The 27,866-nt window shown below is 41.2% G+C and overlaps 1 protein-coding gene across 2 annotated transcripts in view; it reads left to right on the top strand.

Moving 5' to 3' along the window:
- Window positions 1-23,666, top strand: part of LOC139388571 (protein zer-1 homolog) — a 57,763-nt gene extending 34,097 nt beyond the window's left edge. Inside the window, exons 7-16 of one of the 2 annotated variants that reach the window (XM_071135313.1) lie at window positions 395-541; window positions 862-1,035; window positions 6,858-7,073; window positions 7,202-7,243; window positions 7,545-7,664; window positions 7,864-7,979; window positions 8,301-8,489; window positions 21,218-21,315; window positions 21,539-21,641; window positions 21,880-23,666. In XM_071135313.1, the coding sequence (XP_070991414.1) occupies window positions 395-541; window positions 862-1,035; window positions 6,858-7,073; window positions 7,202-7,243; window positions 7,545-7,664; window positions 7,864-7,979; window positions 8,301-8,489; window positions 21,218-21,315; window positions 21,539-21,641; window positions 21,880-21,937 (1,263 nt within the window). In that variant the 3' untranslated portion in view covers window positions 21,938-23,666. The remainder of the gene's footprint in view (window positions 1-394; window positions 542-861; window positions 1,036-6,857; window positions 7,074-7,201; window positions 7,244-7,544; window positions 7,665-7,863; window positions 7,980-8,300; window positions 8,490-21,217; window positions 21,316-21,538; window positions 21,642-21,879) is intronic. The other variant, XM_071135315.1, reaches the window with a different exon arrangement.
- Window positions 23,667-27,866: the final 4,200 nt, after the last annotated feature.

Genomic DNA, 27,866 nt, shown 5'->3' with positions numbered 1-27,866 from the left:
TTTCTCATGTTCAGGCTATCCTAACATCAAATTCTAGAACGTGTATCAACTATAACGATATACATTTTATATACATTTGCATTACATAACCCACCAACATTGTCTGGAACCGTTCAAGCTATGGCACCAAACAAAGTTTCACATGTTCAGGCAATCCTATCAATCAATAGATCCCTCACAAGCTTGCATGCGCACCAGATTTTATTCAGGAAATGTACTTCTAGTTTTAACCATGTTCATATTTTGGGTTCTGATGGGGTAGGACAGTTGAACAAGCTCATGAGGCATGCATAAGTTATATTCTTTAAGAATCAATGGGTATATATCATAAGCCAAAAAAATATACGTAGCAGTTGCTGATTGCCCCTTAAATACATAATCATGTCTGGTTCAGGTCACAGGCTCTAAGAATGAAGACCAGGTCCTGAATGCCATCGAGGTCTACACAGAGTTCCGCCCGGAGCTGGCCCACCGAGCCATCAACCAGCTGTTTGATATCGCCAGGATACAGCACTGCAGCCAGCTACTGCGGGCACTGCAGGTTAGGGACCTTTTTTGGTTTAAATTAAAGCAGAGTGTCTCAGCGTTTCTCTTCAAAGAAATGCTTCTTTAATGCTTTAGGTAGCGTGAGAGCCCGGACATTCGTTTACTTATCACACCTCTGTGGTTTTCTGCTTTATAAATGAAAGTCGCACACTCCTTTATCATTTTGCAGTGAACTTCAAAGAATAAGGGATTGTGCGGCTATATTTTTATCTTTCTCAGTTACCTGTATTCCTATTCAGCACCTCAAGGGTCTGCGTTCTTTATTCCTATACCCCCCTTGTGCTATAACCCTTCTGTCTTGTCGTGATCCACCAGCTGGTGATCGCTGCACTGAAGTGCCACAAGTATGACAAGAGCATCCAGGTGACGGGCAGCGCGGCCCTGTTCTACTTGACCAACACAGAGTACCGCAGTGACCAGAGTGTGCGGTTGCGCCGGCAGGTCATCCAGGTGGTGCTCAACGGCATGGAGCAGTACCAGGAGGTCACGGTAAGGTCACAGGGAAGGGTCCAGACCTGGGATCAGTTTGTTTTTTAATATAAATACACAGCTCAAAACAAGTACATTTATTTGAGTATTTGAATGGTTATTTGTAAAAACCAAATAATCTGCCAAATTGTATTTCACAAAACCTTTGTTATAACTCAAGCAGAGTTTGAAGAAAAAAAATAATTGGCAAAGAAACTACAGGCCATGAGTAACTTGGTCAAAAGAATGGCACTGATTGGCCTATAGGTGGCGCTGTTATAAGCGGCCTCACTTAAACCCTCCTCCATCACCTGTTTGACCTAGAGACTTGACACTTTGTATGTAGGCGTCTCATCATGCTGAACAAATTAAATGTACCTCTGGTGTATCTCTTAACTTATGAACCATAGGGCCAAAAGACACCAAATGTGGAATGTACAATTCAGACCCCTTCACTTTTTCCACATTTTGTTACGTTACAGCCTTATTCAAAAATGTATTTAAAAAAAAAAAAGGAACTCATCAATCGACACACAATACCCCATAATGACAAAGCAATTTTTGGGGGCAAAAATACAATTTAAAAAATTAAATATCACATTTACATAAGTATTCAGACCCTTTACTTAGTACTTTGTTTAAGCACCTTTGGCACCAATTACAGCGTCAAGTCTTCTTGGGTATGACGCTACAAGATTGGCACACCTTTATTTGGGGAGTTTTTCTATTCTCTGCAGATCCTCTCAAGCTCTTGTCAGGTTGGATGGGGTGTGTCGCTGCACAGCTAATTCCAGGTCTCTCCAGAGATGTTCGATCAGGTTCAAGTCCGGGCTAAGGATATTGTGACTTGTCGCGAAGCCACTCCTTCGTTGTCTTGGCTGTGTGCTTTGGGTTGTTGTCCTGTTGGAAGGTGAACTTTTGCCCCAGTCTGAGAACCATCTCCAGAGCGCTCAGGACTTCATTGAGGATCTCTCTGTATTTTGCTCCGTTCATCTTTGCCTCAATCCTGACTAGTCTCACGGTCCCTGCCACTGAAAAACATCCCCACCATGCTTCACCGTAGGGATGGTGCCTGGTTTCCTCCAGACGTGACGCTTGGCTTTAGGCCAAAGAGTTCAATGTTGGTTTCATCAGAATCTTGTTTCTCATTGTCTGAGAGTCTTTAGGCGCCTTTTGGCAAATTCCAAGCGGGCTGTCATATGCCTTTTACTGAGGAGTGGCTTCCATCTGGCCACTCTACCATAAAGGCCTGATTTGGTGGAGTGCTGGAGAGATGGTTATCCTTCTGGAAGGTTCTCCCATCTCCACAGAGGAACTCTGGAGCTCTGTCAGAGTGACCATCGGTTTCTTGGTCACCCTCCAGACCAAGGCCCTTCTCTCCCGACTGCTCAGTTTGGCTGGGCGGCCAGCTCTAGGAAGAGTCTTGGTGGATCCAAAAATAATGGAAGCCACTGTGTTCTTGGGGACCTTCAATGCTGCAGAAATGTTTTGGTACTCTTCCCCCTGATCTGTGCCTCGACACAATCCTGTCTCGGAGCTCTACAGACAATTCCTTCGACCTCATGGCTTTGTTTTTGCTCTGACATTCACTGTCAACTGTGGGACCTTATATAGACAGTTGTGTGCCTTTCCAAATTATGTCCAATCAATTGAATTTATCACAGGTAGACTCCAAACAAGTAGTAGAAACATCTCAAGGAAGATCAATGGAAACAGGACACACCTGAGCTCAATGTTTCGTGTCTCATAGCAAAGTGGCTGAATACTTATGTAAATAAGGTATGTCTGTTTATGTTAAATACATTTGCTAAAAATGTCTAAAAAATGTTTTTTGCTTTGTCATTATTTGGTATTGTTGATTAGGGGAAAAAACTATTTGAATCAAATTTAGAATAAGGCGTAATAAAAACGTGAGAAAAGTCCAGGGGTCTGAATACTTTCCGAAGGCACTGTATACATTCTACAGACCCTACTGAGTATTCCCTACAAGTATTTTATTTCTGCACCCAGAATAGTTCTTGCTCTAAGCCAATATGTATTCCATATACAATGATTTGCTTTGGGGCATTTATTTGGCATTGGAACGTGTTTTAAAACCCCAATTTAATTAAAATGTCACTTAAAATATGAACAAATATGAATCATTGTTAATTTTTTGACAATTATTTTTCAAATCATGAATGGTTGACACTTTTCTACTATTACTTGGGAAACTTTTATTTGGAAAATGTCCATAATTCCATGACCCGGAAGTTATTTTTTTGTGTTGCTGACGAGACATTGATCATGTGACGAGTTCGCAAATCAAATGACTCACTTGTGCTGCCACTGGACAGCGAAAAAACAAGTAAGTTAACTTTTATTTATTGCAATTTAAGTTAGTTTCTATTAGTTAGATTACATACTGTATCGTTATTTCAATATTTTTGGTGACTTTACAGCAATTGCTAGCTAGCTGAAATTGAGTTAGCTAGTAGGATCAGCTAAATACAAATCTCCCTACATACAGCCATGTCTCATTGTCACGTCATGAGATTTTAAATGAAAGAGGAATGGAATAATACGAATGGAATGCAGTTTCCCATATTCCCGTTTAGAGTTTCTGTCGCAGCATAGAAATGCCCTTATCTGGATGTTGTGACAAAGGCATTTCCTAACAGACCTGCTAACTTTCTTTGTTGTTACTTTTAAGGTTGGAACCAACATACAGTACCTTCAGCAGGAAGAGAGGCAAGAACCGTTTGTCCGCCAGCTCAGAGCTACACTATTCACAGCCCTGTCTAATGTTCAATGTAATTAATTGCATTGCTGGACTTTTTAAAACTTAATGTATTTGTGTTGTTTAAAAATTGTGCAAATTAAAGGAAATGTATGGTTAAACATGTATTTAATGTTTATTTGTTTTAGCTGTTAGTGATAATTCCCTAAATGTTAATGCATTTGTGTTTACAAAATTAAGCCTTTGTGTATGTGTTATGAACGACCAAAGGTGTCTGACCTTATAGTAAGTACAGCGTCATATGATACAAGGCATTTATGTATGTGTTATAAATGACCAAAGGGGTCTGACTTCAAATGAAGTACAGTGTCATGCCTTAGTCTTTGTGGATGTGTTATGAATGAATGAAGGTGTCTCACTTCAAACTAAGTATGACATGACACTACGTAGTGTCAATAAATAGGTTATTAACGTTCTGCTGATTTATGAAGGTCCTCTCATGATCCACAGGTGACTGTAGGATGTGAGAGGTTTTTAAATGGGGTGATGGACCTGCAAAGCGTGTGTGTGTGCGTGCCAAATCAAGATGATTTGGAGTAGTCCAACCTGAGATTACCGCACCAAGTATTCATTCCTCTTCTGTTCCTCTTCTGTTCCCATGCTGGCGACCAGGGCTTGATTTCAACCTGTTACAATGGTGCCAACATTTTGTGGCTGGTCTTTCAGTGGGGGAGTGGGTGATTGTGTCGAAGACCGCACATATAAGCCTGGGATATCAGAGTGACCTTACTGAGTAAATGATTTGTCATCGTCACTACTTAACACACTACTCAAAAAGTCATAATTATGGCTAGACCATGCCCATTTCCACAATTTATCTTCTTAAAATGTGATTTTAACCCTAACTAATGAAGACCAAGTTTGATGTGTTGGTCCACCAGACCTTCCACGCATTGGGGTGGAAGTGTCTGGGAAAGGGATTAGGTGTAATGTGACTAACATGACTTTACTTTAGAGCATTTTCCATCCTTTAGCACAACATGTCACCCTTTATAAAGCACATGTTGATATCATATTCAACCTAGTGGGTTATGTCACATTTGACATTGGAGATTCATTTGACATTGGACAGTTATGCCACATTTATGAAGCATGACATACGGTTGGTTATACAGTGGGGCAAAAAAAGTATTTAGTCAGCCACCAATTGTGCAAGTTCTCCCACTTGAGAGAGGCCTGTAATTTTCATCATAGGTACACTTCAACTATGACAGGCAAAATGAGAAAAAGAAGTCCAGAAAAATCACATTGTAGGATTTTTAATGAATTTATTTGCAAATTATGGTGGAAAATAAGTGTTTGGTCACCTACAAACAAGCAAGATTTCTGGCTCTCACAGACCTGTAACTTCTTCCTTAAGAGGCTCCTCTGTCCTCCACTCGTTACCTGTATTAATGGCACCTGTTTGAGCTTGTTATCAGTATAAAAGACACCTGTCCACAACCTCAAACAGTCACACTCCAAACTCCACTATGGCCAAGACCAAAGAGCTGTCAAAGGACACCAGAAACAACATTGTAGACCTGCACCAGGCTGGGAAGACTGAATCTGCAATAGGTAAGCAGCTTGGTTTGAAGAAATCAACTGTGGGAGCAATTATTAGGAAATGGAAGACATACAAGACCACTGATAATCTCCCTCGATCTGGGGCTCCACGCAAGATCTCACCCCGTGGGGTCAAAATGATCACAAGAACGGGGAGCAAAAATCCCAGAACCACACAGGGGGACCTAGTAAATGACCTGCAGAGAGCTGTAACAAAGCCTACCACAGTAACAAACACAAAGACAGGAACAATCACCTAGAGAGCATTTGGATGATCCAGAAGAAGATTGGGAGAATGTCATATGGTCAGATGAAACCAAAATATAACTTTTTGGTAAAAACTCAAGAGACAACTGAGTTGCATAAACACCTGCCTCTCATGCTTTGGGGATGATCCGTGTAAAGGAAAGAATGAATGATCTCAACCCCATAGAAAATCTTTGGAGGGAGTTGAAAGTCCGTGTTGCCCAGCAACAGCCATAAAACATCACTCTAGAGGATATCTGCATGGAGGAATGGGCCAAAATACCAGCAACAGTGTGTGAAAACCTTCTGAAGACTTACAGAAAACGTTTGTGTAACGGTTCTCTTCGGGTGAAGTAGAGGCGGACCAAAATGCAGCGTGGTTTCTATTCATGTTTTTTTAATGAAGAAAACTACACGAATAAACTAACAAAACAATAAACGTGAGAAAACCTAAACAGCCTAGACAACAAACACCACAATAGACTTACCTACAAAACCGCACTAAGCCACAATCCCGATACCTAACAAAACCCCAAGACAAAACACACCACATACAAAACCCATGTCACACCCTGGCCTGACCAAAATAATAAAGAAAACACAAAATACTAAGACCAGGGTGTGACAGTTTGACCTCTGTCATTGCCAACAAAGGGTATATAACAAAGTATTGAGATAAACTTTTGTTATTGACCAAATACTTATTTTCCACCATAATTTTCAAATTAATTAATTAAAAATCCTACAATGTGATTTTCTGGATTTTTTTTTCTCATTTTGTCTGTCATAGTTGAAGTGTACCTATGATGAAAATTACAGGCCTCTCATCTTTTTAAGTGGGAGAACTTGCACAATTGGTGGCTGACTAAATACTTTTTTGCCCCGCTGTATATGCTTTTTAACACATTTATGTAGTGCTTATGAAGGGATTGTAAAGGCGTTATGAAGCCTTTATAAGGTGAACGTCATTTAAAGCAGGACCAAACATTCAACTACTTGTCTTTTCAAATAAAAGATATCTGAATTACTTACTTCGAATGTACGTGAAATTGAGATATTTTAAAAAGTATCTGAACCCCGGTCTGGAGGGGTCAACTGACCCATCACGCCAACCAACATGTCACCCTAGTAGTCTCTTCCCTTCTCAAGTTAAAGCAAAGTTTATTCCCTTCACAAATTCTAAAGGGATGGATTGGTATAAACTAAGGCTGAAGGAGTTTCCACCATATCCCTCAACTCAGCTCCCCCTTTCCCCCCTCCTCACCAATCCCAGGTCCAGAGGAACTGCTGCCTGACGTTGTGTAACTTCAGCATCCCTGAGGAGCTGGAGTTCCAGTACGGCCGGGTCAACCTGCTGCTGCTGAAGATCCTGGAGCCGGCCCGGCAGGACGAGTCCATCCAGCGCATCGCCGTGCACCTCTGCAACGCCCTGGTCTGCCAGGTGGACAACCACCACAAGGAGGCTGTGGGCAAGATGGGATTCGTCAAGGTAGGGAAGACTGATGTATCCATATACTTATACACAGATTCATAGATTCTCTCTCTCAAACACAGTAGGTCATTGATGCTTCGTGAAGTTGTCACGTATGATTTTCATGCTCACTTTTTTTTTCTCAGACAATGTTGAATCTCATCCAGAAAAAGCTACAGGACAGGATGGTGAGTCTCATTTGGATTATTTATTGTGAATCAAAAATCCATATTTTGTACATCCCTACCATTCTACAAGTCTGAAATGACCTCGCAGAACCTGTAAAACTGGATTGAACCACATCACATTTGGATTGTGATGAGTCTTAGCTCATTCCAGACCTAATAGTATTTCTGCAATCCTTAAGGAAACATTGCGTGTTAAGCCAATTCATGTGTATTGTCTGGAATGGCATTGCCTGGCAGGCTACCTAGAGTTCACTTTGGATAAAAACAAATACCAACCACATTTTTGTTGCTCTTTCTACAGTGTGACCAGGTAATGGAGTTCTCCTGGAGTGCTCTGTGGAACATCACTGACGAGACGCCAGACAACTGTCAGATGTTCCTTAACTGCAAGGGCATGAGCCTCTTCCTGGACTGCCTGAAGGTTAGCACACCTCAGGGATTTGTTTAAATCTACAACAAACTCAATCTCTCATCTCTCTTTTTTTTTCACCTGAAGGGTTCTGTTCTGTCAGGGAATGCTAGGTTTTGCCCCTCAAACAGTCTTTTCCACTGAAGATTCTCAGTCTCATCATCCTGTGTGTTGCTTTTGTATGTCCTCTTTGTCCTCCCCTGGCTCTCAGGAGTTTCCAGACAAGCAGGAGCTCCACCGTAACATGCTGGGGCTGCTGGGTAATGTAGCAGAAGTGAGGGCTCTGCGACCACAACTCCTCACACCACAGTTCATCTCTGTCTTCAGGTAAGAGAAGGTCCTTTGTCTATATTAAATGGTTAAATGCAGTCTTGTCTGATCCTGCTGCTATCTTGGACCAGGGGCCGTATGTATCAAGCATCTCAGAGTAGGGGTGCTGATTTAGGATCAGTTTTGCCTTTTGGATCACAGTGAATAAGATTACATGGATAGGGGGGACCTGATCCTAGATCAGCACATCTACTATGAGTCGCTTGATGCATACGGACCCAGGTTCGTCTTGCAATAGAGATTGCAATACTATTGACACTAACCTGGATAAATAAAGTTGGATTCTGCTTTGCTACTGTGACTGTTCTCTGGTGACAGTAACCTGCTGGACAGCAAGGCGGATGGGATCGAGGTATCCTATAATGCGTGCGGGGTGCTGTCCCACATCGTGTTCGATGGGCCAGATGCGTGGGCCATGGAAGAGCCACTGAGGGACACGGTCATGGACAAGATGATGGACGCTATCCAGAGCTGGGACGTCACCTCCCGACGGAATATCAACTACAGGTAAACAGAGAGCTCAATCGAAATGGGTCCCTTGAGACACAGCGGTGGCCGCTGATTGGCTGAATACCCGAGGTGGTTGGAGTTGTCAACAAAGCAGCATGACAGAGATATGATGCCAAGTTTTCGAGCTACAGATTGTTTCTTTGAAAAGATATATAAAGCAATCTTTGCATTTGAATAACAGCATAAATACACCTATTTCACCGTTGCATGTTAAAAACCAAATGACCACTGCTGCACCTGCTGCCACTGTTTCGAACAGATTAGATTATGCTATTTAGAAAGAGCAGCCAGCTCACGAAAGAACGAATGCACCAGGATAGCTAGCTAACATAATGTCACAAAGCATAATGTGCTAGCCAGTTAACTTTCATTCTGAAATAACTTCTCATTTCCGAGTTAGTCAGATATTAGTTTTGAAAGACTTGAGTTTGACATGAGAGCTAACTAGCTAGGAGCTAGCTAGCTGCTTATAAAAAGTGGATAGCTAACTGGTTAATTTGACCAATAAATGAACCAAACTATTTCAAAAATGTTCTGTAGCTGGCTAATTAATTTGGTAATGCTTTGTGATACATCTGGTTTCTGCTGTTTTAGTCCACACAACATGTCGCCCTGTCACCTACAGTAAAACCTTATAAACAACATCAGGGGGAAACAATCAAATTGGCCATGCTTTTTGTTCTACCAGATCCACGATGAGAAGGTTCTAGCTAGTGTATCCCTCTGTATCCCGCTAGAGTCCTTGGACTCTTGTTGGATGTAGTTGATCCGTTTATCAGGTCCCAAGCTCTCATGGCTGTTATGATTATTTATTGACAAGTTACTTACAATTAATTATCTTTATGCTTTAGGGCCATCTGTACCTGATAAAGCAGATCTAGTCTCACGTGCAGAAGTAAGTCATCTGGCGCGAGAGACTCATTGGGAGGAAGAGACTAGCGCAGACCCAGAAGTTCTGACTGAACAGACGCACATTTGAGCACCCCCGGACGGTCCATTTACTTTGTGCTGTTATAATTTATCCTATGATATCCTGCGATTTCATTGGGGCAGTTCCCCCTCATAGCAAATAGCTGGCAAAACAATGGAAGCAATGTTCACATGACCTATGTGCCCACAGAGGCGGAGCTGGCTGTCACTGAGGGGCAGAGAGTAGTACAGTGTATTGGGAAAGTATTAAGACCCCTTCACTTTTTCTACCCGTTGCTTTGGGAATCGAAATTGAGCTCAGGTGCATCCTGTTTCCATTGATCTTCCTTGAGATGTTTCTACAACTTGGTTGGAGTCCACCTGTGGTAAATTCAATTGATTGGACATGATATGGAAAGGCACACACCTGTCTATACAGTACATTCAGTAAGGGAAGACCCCCATGAAATGGACAAAAATGAGTGGCATCTTATTGGCATTTGGCGATCCATATACATGTAACAGTACTCTTCTTGCGTTGTGTACAATCAGTCATCGACACGGAACTCCAACATGTACCACCAGTCATGTAGATTCATTCTGTTAGGAATGGCACAAAATTGCACGTCATGCAATGCACGTCTCACCATCCAACTCTGCACTCACGCACTGTACAAAATATATGAACCCCCCCCCCACCAGACACAGTAAGTTGCTAGCTAATACTGGCGGGAATTCTCTACAACAAAATGCACAACAAATATTCACCAAAAACCGCTGCATCTTATTAGATATATCAACGCATAGTTATATTATCACAGCAATGAAAATATCCAAATAGGAAACATATAATAATCGTAAGATAAAAGTGACACAGGCTCTAAATATAAATGCATGACAGTGCAAAGTTCGAATAACATTTACAAACAATTTGATATAAATTGTACATTTAAATCATCACTTGAGAGTATAAAAATCACTTTTGATGTACAGTGCTTTGCAACCAACAACTTACCGCTGCTTTGGTGCTTGTTCACTGGGACGATTCTAACTGGAACATCCCCCCTTGTAAGCAAGCTACGCAAACCAGCCAATAAGATGCCATGTTGAGTAGGTGAAGGCAAGACAAACTCAAACCAAAAACCCATTGGCTTAACAATAAAGTGGCAAGGGGAATCACCAAAAAACCCTGTTACATACATACTCGCAAATATCACTCAAATGGACGGCAGTTCATCAAAACCATATTGCAAGCGGACCATGGCAAATGCCAAGTGTCATACTCCAAAAATCCCAAAGATGGCGAGCGTGTTCCACCATAGATTTTCATATGGGAAATGGTCACAAAGTCAGGTCCCAAGGGTGAAATTTTCAAAATCTCTATTTTTTTCCAACATTTTTAAACCTCATAAAAAGTATTTTTGGAGGGCCTCCCGGGTGGCGCAGTGGTTAAGGGCGCTGTACTGCAGCGCCAGCTGTGCCAAATCGCGCCCAGGTGTCGTAACCGGCCGCGACCGGGAGGTCTGTGGGGCGACGCACAATTGGCCTAGCGTCGCCCGGGTTAGGGAAGGGTCGCGCACCAGCGACTCCTGTGGCGGGCTGGGCGCAGTTTAGCCAAGGTGGCCAGGTGCACGGTGTTTCTTCCGGCGCAGTGGTGCGGCTGGCTTCCGGGTTGGATAAAGAAGCAGCGGCTTGGTTGGTTGTGTATCGGAGGACGCATGATTTTTTTCCCGAGCCCGTACGGGAGTTGTAGCGATGAGACAAGATAGTAGCTACTACAACAATTGGATACTATGAAATTGGGGAGAAAAAAGGGGTAAAATCAAGAAAAAAAAAAAAGTGTTTTTGGACCATTTTTTTTACATTTTTATTTTTTATTTTTATGGATATACATTGGCAATGGACACTGTCAACTTGCAGAAGAGCATGTTCACATTGACAATATAGCGTCCATTTGGTGATGTTAAATCCCTCATTAAATACATTGGAAATGTACAATTTGCAATGTCTTACAATGGGCATTTACCATCACGAATTGGACATGCTCTAATTATACTGCAGAAATGCCCAATTGACTGGCTCGTTGAACTCGGGGTGGCCGAGCAGTGATAATGGTTCCTCTCCATCGCTCGTTGGTGTTGATTTCAGCCTGTGGAAAATCCATCATTAAATCCATTGGAAATGTACATTGTCCATTTGCAATATAAAATGTGCAATTCCAATATATTATATTGCCATCAAGTCAACCATCAATAAGATATCATACTGACACCAAACTCACTTTGTCCAACTCTTTTAGAAGCCAACTATCACATATTTCAGAGCCGGCCCACAATTCATAGCACCTTCTGTTAAAAAGTGTTGCGACTCTAGGGTCAGTATTTTCATTTTTGGAAAAAAAATGTTCCCGTTTTAAACTGGATATTTTGTCAGGACAAGATGCTAGAATATGCATATAATTGACAGCTTCGGATAGAAAACACTCTAATGTTTCCAAAACTGTAAAGATATTGTCTGTGAGTATAACAGAACTGATGTTGCAGGCGAAAGCCTGAGAAAAAGTGTAACACTTTGAAAATCCAACAGGAGGCGAGCGCGCTCCACCGTGGTTTTTCATATTGCAAATGCAACACAAGTCACATTTATTTTTTTACTTGCGCATAAGGCATATGTTTTGTCCATTTGCAATATGATTTCATAGGAAGTCAAAAGTCAAAAATAGCAGAAATTTTGAAAAAACTTCACACACCCTTAAAAAAGTGCTTTCTGGACCGTTTTTCAAAATTATTTAGATTTTTGTGTCAATTACACATGTATAAGAACTGTATCAACATACTTTTGTCAACTTTTATTATCATATTTATTTATTTTTCCTTGTGCATAAGGCATGTTTTGTCCATTTGCAATATGATTTCATAGGAAGTCAAAAGTCAAAGTCAAAAGTCACTTTTTTTGAGGCCAAATGCCATAAGAAATTTGACGTGCTCAAAAATCAAGCTGAAATGCAAAATTGACTGGCCTGATGAACACAGGATGGCCGGGCGGTGATAGTTGTTCCTTTCCATTGCTCGTTGTGTTGACTTCATCATGTCCATTTGGTGATGTTTTTTCACTGTTGAATCATATTGCAAGTGCACGTGCATTTGCAATATGTTTCAATGGGCATGTACCATCACGAATTTGTCATGCTCAAAAATCCTACAGGAATGCGAAATTGACTGGCCCGATGAACTTGGGATGGCTGGGCAGTGATTCTGGTTCCTCTCCATCACTCGTTAGGGATGATTTCAGAATGTCACTTTGGTGATGGTACCTCACTGTTTAAACATATTGCAAATGGACAATAGTCACTAGCAAGTCACTGTCCATCAGTCAATTAGATATCATTCTGACACCAAACTGATACAAACTGACACCAAACCCACTTTTTCCAACTCGTTTAGTAGCCAACTATCACATACTACAGACCATAATAAAAATGTAAAACACGTAGTTACGTTCTAGCTGCGGGTCCAGTTCTGATGTTATGTGTAGGCCTAGCTGACGCGACCCCGAATCCCAAGTTTCGGCTCGATAGGTCATTTGGTGCCCGAGCAAGACCCTAATTGGTGCTGAAAATCCACTTTTTTCCATGCCTTGCTATGGCGTCCTTGAATGAGCAATCGGACAGAAACGTTGGGGTCCGTCTATATGGGCCGAGGCAGTCGTAATGCACCTAGTCTTGCGACTCTGGGACATTTCTAAATGTCGTCATTTTCGTGATGCAAAAATGAATTGAAGTTATTGCAAATGTACGAGGCTGTTTCTCGGTCCGAGAACCTTCTAGAGTCAAGTAACTCACCACGCACGATCGACCTGAGGTCTAGAACAGGTTTCTAAAGTTTCGGAACTCTAGGTCTGACGGTTCTTTAAAAGTTCCAACAAGGTTAACTAATGCAGGCAGTGTATGTCTCTACGCACCCCAATGTGTCCCTCCTTCCAAGCTGTGTGTATGTGTGATTTCGTTTTTCTTTGAAATTATGGGAAAAATGACAGATTTACAGTTCATGGGGGTTGCCTACACATTTTAAGTTTTGGAAAGATCTGACTTTTTTAACCCTTCGAAACAGCCCCTGTGACACCAATTATGGCACTTCCGGTTGGCACAGGCAGATAAGTCAACACACATCCTCATTGGGGTATGCTTTTACAGAATCCTGAGTTTTAAGTCTTTACGTTAAGAACTGACTGATTTACACAGGGTTGAATGCACTATTTCTATCAAACTGCAGGTTGGGTATGGATAGACACTTTTAGGGTGATTTTAACCACTTCCAGGTGGTCCAGGAAGCTTAGAATCGACACAGGTAGACCTCATAGTGGCCTGATGGACTGTCATCGAAGACAGGTTCATAAGGCATTCATAACCCACATAGGCTTCAGGTTGAATTTAGGGGTGCAGGCAATGTATTCCTATGGTGAGAGATGTCATTGTAATCTGTGAGATCAAAAAACCCTGTTTTACTGTTAAGGGTTAATGCCACACGGTCAAGGTGAGACTTACACAGATCGGGAACCCCTCAGGATCGTGCTTCTCACCCTAACGGTTCTCTCACTGTCACCCGAAAGCAAATGACATTTAGGGCCAGGCTTCATTTTGGGCCTACTTTTTTTCACGGTCGCTGCACTCACAGCGAGCTACGGTCAAGCGGGGCGTTTCGTTGAACTCGGCACGGCCTAGAGAATATAGAAATGCCATTGCAGGCTCTGTGTGTCTTTAAGCACCGCACTTTGTCACTCCATCCTTGCTGTGTGTGTGTGTGTGAGAGAGCTTTTCTTTGACATCTGTTGGGAGAAATGACTGACTTACAGTTCATGGGGGTTGCCTAATCACACATATGAGGTTTTGAAAATATCTGACCTTTTTAACCCTTGGAAACAGCACATATGACACCATTTTAAGGCACTTCCGGTTTACACAGGAAGCTGAAAGTGAACACATATCCTCCTTGGGGTAGGCAATTATAGAATTTTGAGTTTTAAGTCTTTATGTTAAGAACTTACTTATTTACAGAGTGTTTAGTGAGTGTGTGTTATTTCAGAAAATCACAGAAATCTCGCAGAGCTCCGAAGCACACTTTAAAAGGATTCTTATGAACATGCTGCAACTGGATCTGTAACTGTTTAAAAAAAAAATTAGAATACATTTTTGAACATCACCAATTTGACATTGTACGATTTCTCTTAAATGACGATAGATAAATATCTGGTTCTTTTTTTATTGACACCGGAGGCTCCTTGACTTTGACGTGAAGCGGAAAATGTATTGCTCTATTCTCATTTTGGACCTTTAATCCCAGAAAAATGGCCATAACTCAAAAACCGTTGAGAACTAGACACCATCTTGTTCGGGGCCAACTGCCCATTATGCCAAACCTACGCTCACCAAATTTCGTCTTCAAAGTCTTTTCCGTTTTGGAGATAAGGCCACGTCGTGATTCGTGATGTTTTGTACATTTGCAATATGATTCCATTCGCCCTCTTGTGGGATTTATCGGGACAGCGGAAAAATGATCAAAATTTGATTATTTTATCAAACGGAAACCGAATGTCCGAGAGAGTTCGTTTGATGACTTCCCGGTAGATCCGGCCCTGCCGCACGGCCCGACACCGCGAATTTTACAATTGTTTTCGGACGTCTGGTAAGGGACCGTACATTTGCAATATGGACTTTCTCACTAACCATATGGCGAATGTCAAAATGTTCCCTTAACCTCTCTGATCTCCCCATCCCGGATCCTGTATCAGGAATACAGACTCAAGCTCATTACCATAACGCAACGTTAACTATTCATGAAAATCGCAAATGAAATGAAATAAATATGCCATCTCTCAAGCTTAGCCTTTTGTAAACAACACTGTCATCTCAGATTTTCAAAATATGCTTCTCAACCATAGGAAAACAATAATTTGTGTAAAAGTAGCTAGCTAGCGTAGCATTTAGCGTTAGCATTAGCGTTAGCATCCAGCACGCAACATTTCAACAAAAACATAAAAGCCTTCAAATAAAATAATTTACCTTTGAAGAACTTCTGATGTTTTCAATGAGGATACTCTCAGTTAGATAGCAGATGCTCAGTTTTTCCAAAAAGATTCTTTGTGTATTAGAAATAGCTCCGTTTTATACATCACATTTGGCTACCAAAAAAACCCGAAAATTCAGTCCTCAAAACGCAAACTTTTTTCCAAATTAACTCCATAATATCGACTGAAAACATGGCAAACGTTGTTTAGAATCAATCCTCACGGTGTTTTTCACATATCTCTTCATTGATATATCGTTCTTGGAAGCATGGTTTCTCCCCTCAATCAAATGGAAAAGTACAAGCAGCTGGCAATTGCGCACCGAATTCCACGCAGGACACCAGGCGGACACTTGGAAAATGTAGTCTCTTATGGTCAATCTTCCAATGATATGCCTACAAATACGTCACAATGCTGCTAACACATTGGGGGAACGACAGAAAGTGTAGGCTCATTCCTTGCGCAATCACAGCCATATAAGGAGACAATGGAAAACAGAGCTTCAGAAAATCTGCTCATTTCCTGGTTGACGCATCATCTTGGTTTCGCCTGTAGAATGAGTTCTGGGGCACTTACAGACAATATCTTTGCAGATTCTGAAACTTCAGAGTGTTTCTTTCAAAAACTGTCAAGAATATGCATAGTCAAGCATCTTTTCGTGACAAAATATCGCGCTTAAAACGAGAACGTTTTTTATCAAAAAATGAAATAGCGCCCCTAGAGATCAAAGAGGTTAAGGTATGAAAGCGCTGCGTGCCAATGAGTCCCCATTGAGCTGTGAATGTGCTATGATCCAGCTTACGCTTTCTACGTATTCCCCAAGGTGTCTACAGCATTGTGACGTAGTTTTACACATTTATGTTGAAGAATACCCGTAGGGGGCTACATTACGCAAGTGGTCACATGATGCTCCCGGAGAAAATCTTGTGCAAAGTACAGAGGTAGCCATTATTCCAATCGCTTCTACTGAGAAACCAATTGTCCTGGTGGATATATTATCGAATAGATATTTGAAAAACACCTTGAGGATTGATTCTAAACAACGTTTGCCATGTTTCTGTCGATATTATGGAGCTAATTTGGAATATTTTTCGGCATTGTCGTGACCGCAATTTCCGGTCCATTTCTCAGCCAAACGTGAAGAACAAACAAGGCTATTTCGCCTACAAAGATAATCTTTTGGGAAAAAATTAACTTTGGCTATCTACCTGGGAGTCTCGTGAGTGAAAACATCCGAAGTTCATCAAAGGTAAACGATTTAATTTGATTGCTTTTCTGATTTTCGTGACAAGGTTGCCTGCTGCTAGCAAGGCATAATTCTATGCTAGGCTATCGATAAACTTACACAAATGCTTGTCTAGCTTTGGATGTAAAGCATATTTAGAAAATCTGAGATGACAGGGTTATTAACAAAAGGCTAAGCTGTGTTCCAATATATTTCACTTGTGATTTTCATGAATAGGAATATTTTCTAGGAAGATTTATGTCCGTTGCGTTATGCTAATTAGTGTCAGATGATGACAACGGTCCCGTTCACGGGATGGGGTGTCACTAGAGGTTAAAACCATTAAAAAACCTTCAATAACATAGTTACATTCGAGCTGCGGGTCCAGTTCTGACATTATGTGTAGACCTAGCTGAGGCGACCCCGAATCCTGAGTCAATAGGTCATTCGGAGACCGAGCAGTGACCTTAATTAGTGCTGAAAATGTACTTTTTCCAGGCATTGCTACGGGGTCCCTGAAAGCACTATCAGACAGACACTTTAGGGACTGTTTCTATGGGCCGAGGCGGTTTCAATGCACCCAATCTTGTAGTTCTGGGACTTTTCTAAATGTTGTCATTTTTTCACGACGTTCAAAATTAATTGAAGTTATTTCAAATGGACGAGGCTGTTTCTCGGCCTGAGAACCTTCTAGAGCCACAAAACTCACCCTGTTAGAAGGAAAACCCTGTTTTCACTGTTAAGGGTTAATTCCACACGGCCAAGGTTAGGGTTGCACAGATCGGGAGGACCTTAGGAATGTTCCTGTGGTTGAATTGTGCTTCTAGCCTTAACAGTTCTGCCACTGTCGCCCAAAAGCACCTCAAATGTAGGTCAGGCTTAATTTTGGGCCTCCATGCTAAACCCTTTCTGGATGTCAATATCTTACCCCAAAAACATCAGAGACAGCTAGCTGCTCTTCACATATGCGGCTCTTTATATGCCCCCCAACCATAATGGAAATATATTAAATTCAGACTATACATGGATACATAGCACTACCTAGATGGAACTTGAAAGTATTCCAAAAAGGGAAACAAAAAGAACAGATAATAACCTGGCTTTCTAATATGTACCGGTTCATGAGGGTTGTCTAATCACACATATGACATTTTTTGAAAGATGTGACCTTTTTAACCCTTCGAAACAGCCCCTATGACACCAATTTAAGGCACTTCCGGTTGTCACAGGAAGCTGAAAGTAAACACATATCCTCATTGGGGCAGGCTTTTACAGAATAAGCATTTTCAATGTTTAAGTTAAGAACTGACTGATTTATAGAGGGTTGAATGCAGTGTTTCTCCACTAACTGCAGGTTGTGAAATCAAAACCACTGTTAGGGTCAATTACACCACTTCCGGTTGCTCCAGGAAGCTTAGAATCAACATAGGTAGTTCTCATAGTGGCCTGGTGGATTGTCATCAAAGACAGTGTGATATGGCAATCATAACCTACATAGGCATCAGGTTGTAGTTAGGACAGCAGGCAATGTATTACAATGGGGAGAGATGTCATTGTAAACTGTTAGAAGAAAACACCCTGTTTTCACTGTTAAGGGTTAATTCCACACGGTCAAGGTTAAACTTGCATAGATCGGGAGGACCTTAAGAATGTTCCTGTGTTTGAATTGTGTTTCTAGCCTCAACGGTTCTGCCGCTGTCACCGACATTATGTGTAGGCCTAGTTTAGGCGACCCCGAGTTTTGGCTCGATAGGTCATTCGGAGCCCGAGCAGCGACCTTAATTAGTGCTGAAAATGAACTTTTTCCGGACGTTGCTACGGAGTCCCTGAAAGAGCTAACGGACAAACATTAGGGTCCGTCTCTATGGGCAGAGGCGGTTTCAATGTACCTAGTCATGTGATTCTGGGACTTTTCTTATGTCGTTATTTTCGCGATGTTCAAAATGAAGTGAAGTTATTGCAAATGGACAAGGATTTTTCTCGGCCTGAGAACCTTCTAGAGCCACATAACTCACCGCTCACTACCGACCACATTGACTACGTGTGTGTGTGTGTGTGAGTACAGAAAATCACAGAAATAATGTAGAGCTCCGAAACCCGCCTTAACGGATTGGCCTTAACACGCCGCAACTGGATCTATAACTTTTTTGGGGGAAACACATTTGTTTAACCATCATCAAACGGACATTGTACGATTTCACGTAAATTACAATAGATACATGTCTGGTTCTATTTTTCCTTACACCGTAGGATTATGTACTTGACGTGAAGTGGTCAAATTAGCTCTGTATTACCATTTTTGACCTTTAATCCCAGAAAATGGGCATTAACTCAAAGAGCGTTGAGGCCTCGACGCCATCTTGTTTCTGGGCTAAAAGTACATTTGGCCAAACCTGTGCTCACCGAGTTTCGTCTTCGAAGTCTTTTCCATTTATAAGAAATGGCCATGTCCATTTGGTGATGTTTTGTCCATTTGCAATAAGCAGCCTGTCTCCATCTGGTGGAATTTTCCAGTACAGCTGAAAAATTGTGAACAACTGGGTTTAAATGTATTTGGCTAAGGTGTATGTAAACTTTCAACTTCAACTGTACATATGAAATGAGAAAAGCAGTATGTAAACATTGACCAGTGATACCATGTCTATGTATATAGGGCATCAGCCTCGACGGTGCAGGGTTGAGTAACCGGGTGGTAGCCGGGTAGTGATGGCTATTTAACAGTCTGATTGAAGCTGTTTTTCAGTCTCTGTCCCAGCTTTGATGCACCTGTACTGACATCTTCTGGATGGTAGCGGGGTGAACAGGCAGTGACTCGGGTGGTTGATGTCCTTGATGATCTTTTTGGCCTTCCTGTGACATCGGGTGCTGTAGGTGTCCTGGAGGGCAGGCAGTGTGCTCCTGGTGATGCGTTGGGCAGACCACACTAGCCTCTGAAGAGCCCTGCGGTTGCGGGCAGTGCAGTTGCCGTACCAGGCGGTGATACAGCCCAACAGGATGCTCTCAATTGTGCATCTGTAAAAGTTTGTGAGGCTCTTAGGGATCAAGCCAAATGTCTTTAGCCTTGGGTATGAAGCTACAAGCTTGTCACACCTTTATTTGTGGAGTTTCTCCCATTATTCTCTGAACATCCTCTCAAGCTCTGTTAGGTTGGGTAGGGAGCGTCTGTGCACAGCTATTTTCAGGTCATTCTTTTCGATCGGTTTCAGGTCTGGGCTAAGGCTGGGCCACTCAAGGACATTTAGAGACGTGTCCCGAAGCCTGTTGGAAGTTGAAACTTAGACCGACCCCATCTGAGGTCCTGGAGCAGCTTTCCATTAAGGATCTCGCTCTACTTTTCTCTGTTCATCTTTCCCTCGATCCTGACAAGTCTGCCAGTCCTTGCTGAAAAACATCCCCGCAGCATGATGATGCTGCCACCACCATGCTTCACCGTAGGGATGGTGCCAGGTTTCCTCCAGACATGTCGCTTGGCATTCAGGCCAAAGATTTCTATCTTGGTTTCATCATACCACAGAATCTTTAATCATTTTGAAAAAGGATAATGTACACATTTACCAAATGGGGTAGCCTAGTGGTTAGAGCGTTGGACTAGTAACCGGAAGGTTGCAAGTTCAAATCCCTGAACTGAAGGTACAAATCTGTCGTTCTGCCCCTGAACAAGACAGTTAACCCACTGTTCTTAGGCCGTCATTGAAAATAAGAATTTGTTCTTAACTGACTTGCCTAGTTAAATAAAGGTTAAAAAAAAATTATACAATCTATACAGTGCCTTCTGAAAGTTTTCACACCCATTTACTTTTTCCACATTTTGTTGTGTTACAACCTGATTTTAAATGGATTAAATATAGACTTGTTGTCACTGGCCTACATGCAATACCACATAATGTCAAAGTGGAATTATGAAAAGCTGAAATACTGCACCAAACATCTTAGTTAGATATAACATTGTGTGACTAAGATCTCCCCGGCAAAACGTAAAAACGTATGATTTATTGAGTTTGGACGAAGTGTATACTGGCTACGGCATTTCGAAATGGACAAACGGTACTATTGCCGCTTTTTCTATTTTAAGGAAGTATGCGAGCACACTCTTTCGACTAGGCGCCAGATGAACTGAAGCATGATGATGCCTTTAGACTTACCCAGAAAGACTTACAGCTGTAATCGCTGCCAAAGGTGCTTCTACAAAGTGTTGACTCAGGGGTGTGAATACTTATGTAAATAGATATTATATTTAATCAATTTTTCCATTATAGAAAATTATATTTAATCCATTTTGATTTTAGGATGTAACATGAAAATGAGGAATAAGTCAAGAGGTATGAACACTTTTTGAAGGCCCTATGTATTTTTAATACTTTCTTGATCACAATCTCTATAAAATGCCTGTATAGGCAAGCCGCCGCTGTTAAGGTTACAAATATCACCCTGATTCCAACTACAAGATGTGCGAGTGGATTTCACTTTTCTGAATAATTTTTCTGAATGAACACTTACCTGGCTTTCTCCCTCCCTTTTTTCTGTTCAGATCCTTTGAACCCATCTTGCGCCTGCTGCCCCAGAGCATCGCCCCAGTCAGTCAGCACTGGGCCACGTGGGCACTCTTCAACCTGGTGTCAGTCTACCGTGAGTATTGATACAAAGACTGATCCCACTTCTGACACCACTAAGCAAGTTGCTGGGTAAACTTTATATTGTTATATTATTAATAAAATAAGTGTGGATTGACTTTTGGAGTATTTATTTTAAGAGAATACAGCCCAGTGCCCACACTTTGTCACTCATCGGGGAAATATGTCTGCTTTCGAGAAATGTTTTTCTCACTCATTTTCTTCCTCTCTTCCCTCAGCGAGTAAGTACTGCCTTCTGCTGATAAAAGAAGGAGGGATTGTTCTCCTGGAGAAGGTGCTGGAGCTCCAGACATCACATGAAGAGACCAAGGACATGGCGCGGTATGAACTCACCTATTAACCCATCAAACTTTTAGAACCAATGCGATATTTAAGGAGGGGTTGTTGATCAATTTGGGGTCTATTACATTGCATTTACTTTCATTTCAAGCAATGAGTTGAAATTTTGTTCATAAATTGAGGACTGCCATAATGTATGTATTAACTTGAATTTTAATAGAATGGGCCCAACCCTGGTGAATGAAATGAAAATGCTGAAGCCTCCCTCTCTCTCTTTCAGGAAGGTGATGGAGCAGTGTGAGAACTTCAAAGAAGACCCCATGGAAACGACGAGGTAGACAACGGCCAACGGAGGGCAACGGCCAACAGAGGACAACGGCCAACGGAGGACAACGGCCAACGGAGGACAACGGCCAACGGAGGACAACGGCCAACGGAGGACAACGGCCAACGGAGGACAACGGCCAACGGAGGACGACGTCAGGGGAGCAATACCGCTAGACGAACAAAAAGGCAGAACTTCATAGGAACCCTTCACTATCTTCTCACCACAAGTGTCAACTGTCTGCATCAAGTTACTGGACAGAGCCTTGTTATGTGACGCTATTAGGAAGTTGAGATGTGGTGCACCGACTTGGTGTGTGTGTGTGCGCGCTCCCGCGTGTGTGTGTTATTTGTGTTGCACATGATAAGCAGAATTTGTATAATGTATTTGTGTTCATTTATTGATGGTGTGAGTGCTTGTCCTCGTTTGGGTGTGAGTGTGCTAGACTGTGTTTGCGTGTGTAATGAGTGTGTGTAATAAGAGTGTGTGTGTGTGTGTGTGTGTGTGGAAGGACGTATGCGTGTTATAATAAGGATCAAAACACCAGGGAGATCTTTGTCTCTGAAAAATAGGAAACAAAAATGGAGGTTGTTATGGTATTTTTCCCACCTAAGTCTGTTATATTGGGTCTCGTGAGAGGCCCTCCGTTACGCTTAATTTCCAACACAGCGCCGTCAACGTCCATCATGCTCCTTCTCAGAATCCTCAGTCCACAGCAATTTCTGATGCATAAATTTCAAATGGATGACGCCATGAGGTGTGGACGGTCAACTAGTTTTATCCCAGACAGCACTGATCTGTGGACAGTTGTTATTGAGCAGTGAAGTTGCCATGTCTGCGGATGCATCTCTATCCCACACTGATCGAGAGCGTAACCGTGGAAGTTTGTAGCCGTGACAATGACCCCAGTAGAAGTTTTCCTAGATCCTGTGGCATGGGGAAGGACTTTTTGTTTTTTGTTGTACTTATTTGGAGTTGCCATCTGTCCCATCATTGTTTGTCAGTTTTTTTATTTATATGATTATAAACATTCCTATGATTTCATCTGTAAATCTAGGCTTTGTTCCCCATTCCTTACATATATGCAAGTTCAAACCCCCGAGCTGACAAGGTACAAATCTGTCGTTCTGCCCCTGAACAGGCAGGTAACCCACTGTTCCTAGGCCGTCATTGAAAATAAGAATTTGTTCTTAACTGACTTGCCTAGTTAAATAAAGGTAATATATATATATATAACCCACAAAGAAGCTGAATGATGAGAAACAAATCAGGAAGGACTATACTGTTAGGGTTTTTGGAATCTCAACAAAAATATGCCCATGTTCTTAAATGTTAAGGAAAATCTGAAGGTGGATGATTTTAACTTTGTGTCTTTCATGTATATGGATACAACCATAAAGTCTTAGCATCATATATTTAGATTTGACACATTTAGGAAAGCCTGTATCTCATTTCTGAACATTTAGTTGCCATGTAAGAAATCTTTAGCCTAACATTTGCACATGATTTGGTAAGGTAGTCGAGTGATACAGTGGTATACTTGGTCAACAAAAGCTAAAATCAAATGTGAAGATTAGTTCATAAAATGCTGACCTCAGATTTTTACGCAACATTAATTCAAGAATTCATGCTGTATTGTAACAATCAGTGGGGTCGGAAATTATTGACACCCTTGATAAAGATGAGCATAAATGACTGTAAAATAAATAAAAAATGTTGAGCTATATTTTATTCAAAAAAAAGGGAAATTATATTTTATACCAACACAATTACTCAGAGAAATAGATATTGTTTAACAAGTAATACTTTTTTTCTCAAAGGTAGGGGTCAAGATTGACACCCCTGTTTTCAATACCTTGCGAGGATAACGGCGCAGAGACTTTTTCTAAAATGTTTTATGAGTTGGAGAACACAATGGGAGGGATCTTATCCCCATCCTAAATACAGAATCCTTCCAGATCCTTGATATCCTTCATCTGCGCTGATCAGGGCTGCCCTCTTCAATGCAAACCACAGGTTTGGCCCTCTGGGCCATTAGATATAGAATTAATTGATCTTTGCTTTTCCATGTACATTGTCTTAATTATTTTTCATGTGATTTTGTATGTTTGTATAGTGCATTAGGAAAGTATTCATACCCCTTGAATTCTTCCACATTTTGTTACGTTACAGCCTTATTCTAAAATTGATTAAATCATTTTTTCCCCTCATCAATTGACACACACTACCCCATAATGACAAAGCAAACACAGGTTTTTAGAAATTGTTGCAAATTTATTTAACATAAAAAAATTAAATACCTTATTTACATAAGTACATAAGTATTCAGCCCCTTTGCTATGAGACTCAAAATTGAGCTCAGGTGCATCCTGTTTCCATCGATCGTCCTTGAGATGTTTCTTCAACTTGATTGGAGTCCACCTGTGGTAAATTCAATTGACTGGACATGATTTGGAAAGGCACACACCTGTCTCTATAAGGTATTGTGTGTAGTTTGATGAGGTGGAACAAAACAATTGAATCCATTTTAGAATAAGGCTGTAAAGATTTTTTTTTTGGGGGGGGGGGGAGTCTTGGGGTCTGAATACTTTCCGAATGCACTGTATGCCTCATTCAACCATACTTATATTGTTATTTTACAATTATGGTGGGAGGTTATTTCCAAATGGGAGGCTGAATTGGAAAAGGCCTGTAGAAATGGAAAACATATTATTGTTGTTAGAACCTCACTTCATAAGAATTCTGCTGATGTTGGATTCTCTAATATTCAATAAATGGGTAGAGTTACATAGCACCAAAGGGAGGTTGGGTCTTGGTTGATTTGTGTAGGTCTTTCAGGCTGCACCATCAGCTCTTTAGCACTTAATGAACATATAACATACTGTACAGTAAGTTCATAAAAAGGAGATGATTCAGTTGTAAATGTGGGGCATCTGAGTAAAATGTAGGTAACCCTTACTTGACATCACTCTTCTAAGTCTTCATAAGAGCTATGTATTCAGAAAAATAGTGAAATTAGGGCTATATTATGTTCCGTGCTTTCAGAAAGTATTCACACCCTGTAAGGGATTTCTTCCATTGACGGAGAGGCGGACCAAAACGCAGCGTGGTGGTTATTCATGTTTTAATAAATCACTACACATGAACAAACTAACAAAACAAGAAATGTGAAAACGCAAAACAGTCCTATCCTGTGACAACAAACACAGTGACAGGAACAATCACCCACAAACACAGTGACACCCAGGCTACCTAAGTATGATTCTCAATCAGAGACAACTAATGACACCTGCCTCTGATTGAGAACCATACTAGGCCGAAACATAGAAATACCCAAATCATAGAAAAACAAACATAGACTGCCCACCCAACTCACGCCCTGACCATACTAAATAAATACAAAACAAAGGAAATAAAGGTCAGAACGTGACAAACCCCTTGACTTTTCCCACATTTTGTTGTTTCAAAGTGGGATTAAAATGGATTTAATTGAAATGTTTTTTGTCAACGATCTACACAAAATACGAATGTCCAAGCAAAGTGAAAAGAAATTCAATAAAATAAATAATTATGGAAAATGAAACACTATCTTGGTTAGGTAAGTGTTCAACCCCCTGAGTCAATAGATGTTAGAATCACCTTTGGCAGTGATTACAGCTGTGAGTCTTTCTGGGTAAAAGGCTCTGCATGGTCAAGCCAATGACTGCAATGCGGCCTCCACAGAAGTCATGGCATTCATACTTCTGGGAGCTGTCAAATGCATCCAGTAAATGGCTCTGCACCACACCACTCAGTGTTTCAGGGCTTGTTCCTCAACAATCTACACACAATTCCCCATAATGACAAAGCAAAAACAGGTTTCTAGAAATGTTTGCTAATTTATTAACATTTACATTTTTGTCATTTACCAGACGCTCTTATCCAGAGCGATTTACAGTAGTGACTGCATGCATTTTTGTCATTTTTCATACTAATATTAGGTAGGTGTTAATGTTTTGTACCCTCGTCTGATTAAATGACATATATTTAGCCTAGTCGTCAACCATGCACGTCTTTGCACTGATGATGACAGAGGAGTTGTTCAGTTGCTGATAAACAGGCAAGAGAAGGAAGAGGGGGAAGGTTTTATTAAACTAAATTGAATTTTTTTTTATTTTCTAAAAAATATTTTAAAATAGCATTTTGCTTAAAGTTTGTAAAGCTTACCACACTTTCTTTCCCCTCCATATGGATGGACATCCTTTGGTACTCCGGCAAGCATTTGATCTCTGTGTGCATGATAGGGTTGACTTCCACAACCTTATATGGGAAACCATAGTAGTCGAGGAATGCTCACCTTTTGCTGCAGTTTGAACAGGTCTGATGCATACAGTAAACTTCAAGTCATTGGCAAACGCCAGATCAGATCCCAAGTTTGAGGGGATGCCCTATTGGGGAGCTGTGCGTAAATATGAGAGTGCCCACAGTGGTTGTCCCCATGTATCTTTATTTCTAAACCGTTGCATTAAAACACGAGACATTGTTTAAAAAGTGTAGCAGCAAGTTGTTTTGTGCTCAGCCAGGGAAATGCTGATGACTGTTACAGAGAGGGACTGTAGCCATAAAAGAATGGATGTCCCACAATGAATGATGTGACATCAGTGGCGGTCGGTGCCCTTTAAGATGAGGGAGGGCGATTCATTTTTAATGAGCACGACCTTATTTCTATTACAGCATATTGGGATGGCTGTCATTCATGTTCCATTCACCCAGATCAATATAGCATCGATAGGTTTAGGCTACGACATGATACTAAAATGTTCCTTATACACATCACAAGGTTGCTACAACCTAACCTACGAATTAAAGTTACGATGTACACTACCGTTCAAAAGTTTTGGGGTCACTTAGATATGTCCTTGTTTTGAAAGAAGGGAAAAAAATGTTGTCTATTAAAATAACGTCAAATTGATCAGAAATACAATGTAAACATTATTAATGTTGTAAATTACTATTGTAGCTGGAAACGGCATGTTTGCCTTCTAGGCAGAGTTGCAAAGAAAAAGCCATATCTCAGACTGGCCAATAAAAAGAAAATATTAAAATGGGCAAAAGAACACAGACACTGGACAGAGGAACTCTGCCGAGAAGGCCAGCATCCCGGAGTCACCTCTTCACTGATGACGTTGAGGCTGGTGTTTTGCAGGGTACTATTTAATGAAGCTGCCAGTTGAGGACTTGTGAGGCATCTGTTTCTCAAACTAGATACTCTGATGTACTGATGTTCTCTTGCTCAGTTGTGCACTGTGGCCTCCCACTCCCCTTTCTATTCTGATTAGGGACAGTTTGTGCGTGTTCTGTGAAGGGAGTAGTACACAGCGTTGTATGAGATCTTCAGTTTCTTGGAAATTTCTCGCATGGAATAGCCTTCATTTCTCAGAACAAGAATAGACTGACGAGTTTGAGAAGAAACTCTTTGTTTCTGGCCATTTTGAGCCTGTAATCAAACCCACAAATGCTGATGCTCCAGATACTCAACCTGTCCAAAGAAGGCCAGTTGTATTGCTTCTTTAATCAGAGCAACAGTTTTCAGCTGTGCTAACATAATTGCAAAAGGGTTTTCTAATGATCAATTAGCCTTTTAAAATGATAAACTTGGATTACCTAACACAACGTGCCATTGGAACACAGGAGTGATGGTTGCTGATAATGGGCCTCTGTACACCTACTGTATGTAGATATATCATAAAAAAATCAGCTGTTTCCAGCTTCAATTGTCATTTACAACATTAACAATGTCTTCACTGTGTTTCTGATCAATTTTCTGTTATTTTAATGGACAAAAAAATGGCTTTTCTTTCAAAAACAAGGGCATTTCTAAGTGACCCCAAACTTTTGAACGGTAGTGTAGGTGCACAGGTCGAGAGATAATTTGAGTTATCAAGGTGACAGTAACACATTCA

Source organism: Oncorhynchus clarkii, chromosome 29 (genome assembly GCF_045791955.1).
Source record: "Oncorhynchus clarkii lewisi isolate Uvic-CL-2024 chromosome 29, UVic_Ocla_1.0, whole genome shotgun sequence".
Taxonomy (NCBI): Eukaryota; Metazoa; Chordata; class Actinopteri; order Salmoniformes; family Salmonidae; genus Oncorhynchus; species Oncorhynchus clarkii.
Note: the sequence above shows the minus strand (reverse complement) of the source record. Positions and strands in the feature narration are given on the sequence as shown.